At 63.8% G+C, this 5,319-nt stretch overlaps 3 protein-coding genes across 3 annotated transcripts, besides 2 other annotated features; all 3 read right to left on the bottom strand.

Moving 5' to 3' along the window:
• Tco025E_08289 (uncharacterized protein) lies at positions 1–1,339 on the bottom strand (the record flags this gene model as incomplete). The annotated part of the gene is made up of 1 exon (XM_029375143.1): positions 1–1,339. A coding segment is annotated over one exon (1,339 nt), but the record flags the coding sequence as incomplete, so codon positions are not given.
• A 43-nt stretch (positions 1,340–1,382) lies between these two features.
• Positions 1,383–3,602, bottom strand: Tco025E_08288 (uncharacterized protein; the record flags this gene model as incomplete). The annotated part of the gene is made up of 1 exon (XM_029375142.1): positions 1,383–3,602. One exon carries the CDS (start codon positions 3,600–3,602, stop codon positions 1,383–1,385), a length of 2,220 nt encoding a protein of 739 aa, XP_029224766.1.
• A 514-nt stretch (positions 3,603–4,116) lies between these two features.
• Positions 4,117–4,698, bottom strand: Tco025E_08287 (centrin; the record flags this gene model as incomplete). The annotated part of the gene is made up of 1 exon (XM_029375141.1): positions 4,117–4,698. The coding sequence occupies one exon, from the start codon at positions 4,696–4,698 to the stop codon at positions 4,117–4,119; it is 582 nt and encodes a 193-aa protein (XP_029224765.1).
• A 223-nt stretch (positions 4,699–4,921) lies between these two features.
• Positions 4,922–4,958: a microsatellite.
• A 120-nt stretch (positions 4,959–5,078) lies between these two features.
• Positions 5,079–5,101: a microsatellite.
• Between the last annotated feature and the right edge of the window lie 218 nt (positions 5,102–5,319).

Raw genomic sequence — 5,319 nt, 5'->3', positions numbered from 1 at the left:
CTCTTCGTAGCTGCACCGCGTCATTGGGGCTATAGTGCCGCCCGGTACACGGCAAACCCGCATCCTTCTCCGCTTCCTGACGTGAACACGAGAGAGAGGGCCGGGCCGCTACGGGTGAGTCTGATGAGAATAATAATGTTGCTGCTGGCGCTTCTGCTGCTGGTGGTGGTGGTGGCAGTGAGGGTCCAAGTGCACGGGACGGCTCATGGCATCGGGGGGGCGAAATCCAATCATCACTGCTCCCCTGACCCACGGAATAGTCTTGGGAGGGGTGACAGTTTGCGACCGCAGCACTCTTGCATGCAGCTGGTGGCGGGGTCCCTGCTGCACCCGCGTGGCCAGCTGCTTCCGTGTAAACGTCTGCAAAGCGAGCATGCCGATCTTCCCGCGACTCGTTCGGTGACTGTCCCGTGGATGTCCCTTGCAACGCCAGGGACGCGGGCGTCCTCCGAGGCTGAGTCGGTGGGCCGCCGTCACCAAAGGCGCGTGTGTGGGTTTTCTCTCGTCTTGGGCCGGCCTTTACCCCTGAGTGCGCTTTCACTCGCTGTGGCACCGCATGGACAGATCCGGCTCCGCTGGTGCACACAGAGGAGTCCTGACAAAAGTAAAGGCGTCTTGAGTTACGCTCGGCGGCAGCCTCACAGGGCGTTGGGGCGCGAAGGCTGTAGCACAAAACGGAGCGGTTGGGGGCGGCTCCGCCTGCAGAGGACCGTGGACCAGCCTGCTTCGCTGACAAGCGTACGGCAGAACGGGCAAGTGGTCGACCCACGAGCTTCCCCTGCGACCCCCGTGTGAAGAAGTTTGCTGAAGGGCTCTGTCGCGGGCCCTCACGGCCTGTCGCTGCGCCCCTTCTCTTGTACGCCAAGTGCCTTGGCTCCTGCACGGCGTCTTCCTCACCGTACTCCGCGCAGTAGTACTGCTCCGCGGCGACGTCGGCGCAAAGGTCCGCACCAACCCACTCGCCAGGAGACACTTTGCCACGACTCCGCGCCGGCAGCGGCCTCAGCACGCGAATGGGAGAGGGCGACTCGGACCCATAACTTGATCGAAACCCGCTCATATCGTGTGCGCCGCCGCCGCTGCTGCTGCTGCTATTGTTGCTGTTGTTGCCGTTGCTGCTGCTGTGGGCCTCCGAGTCTCGCCTAACCTGCGCCAGCCTCCAGTACAGTGGGGCCGCCTTGTCCTTCACATCAACGCTAGCGCCGCTACTCGCCACGCAGTAATTGCCCCGCTCCGCCACTCTGCCCATCGGCTCCCGCGGTGGTGTCCCCTCGCGCCACGTCGACTGCGACGAGGATGCACTGCGAGCATACAGAGCCGCCATTCGCTCCGCGTCCATAGAAAGAGATCTACGACGCCCAGCTCTACTACCCCTGCAATGGTTATTCGCCTCCAAGAGGCTCTCGCCGTTCCTCTTGGCGATAGGGCCCGCGTGAAAGGCTGGGGTGCTCCCTCGCAGAGACGCAACTCGCATGCGGCCTGGAACGCACTGGGCCACCCACGTTCGCGGCAAAGCCGCTGTCCCAAGTCGTTGTATTTCCTCGACCTGCACTCGACCCACGCTCAGCGAGCCTCAGCGTCGTCTGCTTCCCAGCCACACGACCTCCCTGAGGCGGCTTCTTCGCGGGCTGCTGCCGCTGCCGCTCTTGCTGCTGCAAGACAGCTTCGTAAACGGACGGCCCATGGCGCGGCAAGGCAGGAGAGGCGTCCCGTGGAAGCCGCCTACACGACGCGGGCGGCGCGGACGACTTTGCTGGCGGTGGCGGTGGCAGCCCGGCTGGCCGCGCGTCCCCGCGCTCCGCCACCCGCTCCAACTCCCACTTGTACCGCTTGCGCAGCGCCAGCAGTTTGGACTTCTCGTTCTGCAGCGCGTTCGCCGAGGCAGGGGCCGCGCGCAGCGACTTCGACCACGGCAGCTGCTCCATCCGGTGAAGCTCGGCATCGACGAGGCGAATTTGACGAAGCAGGCAGCGACGTTGACGCGCCGCGGGGCTGCTTTCGCCGGTCGTGCGACGCTGACTTCCTTCACCCGCGCTGCGCACTGAGCGGGCAGGCGCTGCCGTGCACGTCACAGGCCCCGTGTCCTCCCTCACCCACGTCCGCAGCAGACAGGGGGAAGAACACCGCAGTTGCGTGAAGTCGCTCGTGCCGCCATTCGCCCGGCTGCCTGTGAGCGCCGCCGCTTCCTCCGCGACTGCGCCTCGTGTCCCGCTCCTTCCACGATCCCCCCGCTTTGGTGGCTTATTTGAGTTTCCAGAACTCACGGAGCGAGCGCCAAGAACAAGGACGTGACTCCCGCCCGCCCCCGCCGTCAGCCTCTCAAGCTCGGCCTCTGCAAGCGTGGCACTTCTTCGGGTGGGCCTCCGTGGCGCCGGCTCGTCGTCGTCGCTCTTCCCCAGCATCCGCTCCGTCTCCGTGTCGGAAGGCGGCGGCAACGACGACTGCAAGCTTGCTTCCCGCGTGCAACGCTGGCTGCTCAGCCGACCCGTGCTACTCTCGGAGGGGGCGCGAAGGGTGTGGATCGCGGCAGCCTCCTTGCTTGCCGCCCACTGTCTCCTCGCCCTCCCCACCGGCCCGCCCACGGCGTGCGATGCAAGCAACTTTTGCCCCGCCGCGAGGCCTGCTGATACGAGCGGAGACACAAGCGTGTGACGGCGGTGTTGTTTTGCCGCGTGGGGCGTCGGGGGTCGTGAAACTTCGCTTGCTTGGACCGCGGCACGGCCACCGTGAAGTATTCGTCTATTTTGTCGCGGCTCCTCCGCCCCCGTGTCGTGTCTTACCGCGCCATTCTCTCCGGCCACGTCGTGCCCGCCAGCAGCACCCCCATGCGCAGCAGCGGCGGCCACAGGCGTACTGTGGCCGTCTACTGGAGACGCGGAGGCGGCGCCGTCGCGCCGCTCCACCGGGTGCGATGAGTCGTCTAGCACAACAACAACCACCGGCGACGCCGACAAGTCCATCGCACCGGCCTCGCCCTCCCCTAAGTTCGTTTGGCCATTCCCCCGCGGCGGCGTTGTTTTCTGCATGGCGGCCTCGCCGTCTCCTTCCGACACCACAGTGCGCTGCGTCTCCGCCGGGAAGTTCGGCGGCGCAAAGAGGCTTGGTGCCGGCTGCGCCTGCGCGGCCGCGTCTCGCCTCGCCTTCCTGCCGGCCTGAAAACCCGGTGCAACGACGCCGTCGCCGTTCGGCAGCGTGTCAGACGCCCACGCCGCAGCGTGCGTCGTCTCTAACGGCTCACATGCATCCCACGCACGCCGCTGCTGCTGCTGCGCACGGGCGGCCCGCTGCCGCTGCATGGAGTTCTTCAGCAAGCGTATCTTTTCCTGGAAGAGGGCCCCAGCGCTCTTCCCGGCAAAGTCAATTCCACCCCCACCCCTACCGCATGCCGCCGCCGCCGTCGCACTCGTCGTCGACGCGTCAGAGGAGCAGGAGGAGCACACCGTAGACGGCATAAGCGAAGAGGTCACCGTCGGTGTTCTCGTTGAGGTCGCGGATGCCGCATCGCACAGTGGCCGGAAGAAGGGCGGAAAGGAGCGGCACCAGTCGCCGCTCTGTACACCCATTGCGGCGCCCGGGTCCCAGCCGTGGGACTCGCTCCGCATGTCTCCCACGCACGCCTTCTTATGTCTCCTTCTTCTCTTCCTTGTTGCTTGTACGTCCTCGATCTCCGTGGGGCGCACCGGAAGATGCGAAGCACACTTGACGAGAGGAGAGAAAAGGCAGTGCAAGCGGGGCAAACACAAACTAAAGCAAAACAAAAAGGACGAAATCAGCAATAGAGCAAAAAAGCCACACAAAAAAAAATATGTCGCTGAGCGTATATAGATATATAGGTAGATATATGTGTGTGTATACCCTTCCACTCTGGGCGGATACCTCGGCGTGCATGCATGCGTGTTTGTACATGAGGAAGGAGGCAGCTGCACATACACGAACACACGAACACACTCCCCGCTGCAACCTCATTTTCTACCCTCTTCACATGTTGTCTCCGCCGTCGCGTGGGCAGCGCCAGCTTCATCCTCCCTGTACTTGCCTTCGTGGGACTGCGGCCGGCCCCGGTCGCCTCTCCTCTGGCGGCCGCTTTGTTGCTTTTCCTTTCCTTTTTCCCTTCTGTCAGTAGAGCGATGTCTTCTTCATCACGCGGAGAAATTCGTCCTCGCTCACCTCCCCGTCACCGTCGCGGTCGGCCTCATCTATCATCTCCTGCAGCTCTGCATCTGTCATGTTCTCGCCGAGCTCCTGCGCCACCCGCTTCAGGTTCTTAAACGAGATCTTCCCCGTCTTGTCGCTGTCGAAGAGGTGAAACGCCTTCAGCATCTCCTCGCGCGAGTCGCGCTCCGTCATCTTGCGGGCCATGAGCTCCATGAACTCCGCAAAGCAGATCGACAGCGGCTCGCCACCGGCACCGGTGCCGGCGGGGGCGTCGGCCCCCGACGCCCCGCGCTCATCGGTGATGGACATCAGCAGGTGGCGCACTTCATCCTTGCGGGGCTCAAAGCCAAGCGCCCGCATGGCGACTTTCAGCTCTTTCGCGTCGATGGTGCCGCTGCCGTCGGTGTCGAAGAGGTCGAAGGCCTCCTTGATCTCCTGCTGCTGGTCCTCCGTCAGCTCCAACACGGCGTTGTTCTTGTTGGCGCCCCGCGGCTGCTGGGAGTTCGTGCCCGGGGGCGTCACCTGCATCGAGGGGTTACTCATGCGTGTGTGTGCGTGTGGGTGTGGGTTTACGTTTGACTAACGCCAAGTGGCCCGCTGCGCAAACAAAGTAGAGAAAAGGGGAGAGAGAGGCGGTGTCGCGGCAGCCAGGCCGCCGGAATACAGCCAGAAGCGACTGAAGGGACAAAAGCCTCTCCCCACAAAGGCAGAAACGTATAGACGGTGTACGCACGAGCACGCCCCCGCCAATAGAGCGTGCACGCGCGATAGAGAGAGGGAGAGAGAGAGGGGATGAGGAGGAGGTGGTCGTTGTGGGGAGAAGAAGAAAAAAAACACGAGCCCCCCTTCGCAAGGCTGTTCTCTTTTTTTTTTTTTACCGCCCCATTTTATCTTAATTGTTTCTTTCGGCGCTACCACCGCCAGCAGCGGCGGCGGCGGCGGCGGCACCCTAGCCCTCGTTGTCGGCCTCCCTACCCGTGTGTGGCAGGGCGGCCAGGGGAAGTTCCGCCTTGGGCCCGCACACGCACACACTCCCGTGCGCGCTGCTCATTCATCCCCCACTCGGCCTCTCGCCCCCTGCCCCGTTAGACTGCCGGCACGGCTCCCTCCCAGTTTTTTTTATTATTCTTTCCCCCCCCCCTCTTGTCTTTTCAGTGTTCTGCC

Source organism: Trypanosoma conorhini (assembly GCF_003719485.1).
Source record: "Trypanosoma conorhini strain 025E chromosome Unknown Tco_14.4_contig_00743, whole genome shotgun sequence".
Taxonomy (NCBI): Eukaryota; Euglenozoa; class Kinetoplastea; order Trypanosomatida; family Trypanosomatidae; genus Trypanosoma; species Trypanosoma conorhini.
The sequence above is the reverse complement of the archived record's forward strand: the minus strand, read 5'-3'. Positions and strand labels throughout refer to the sequence as shown.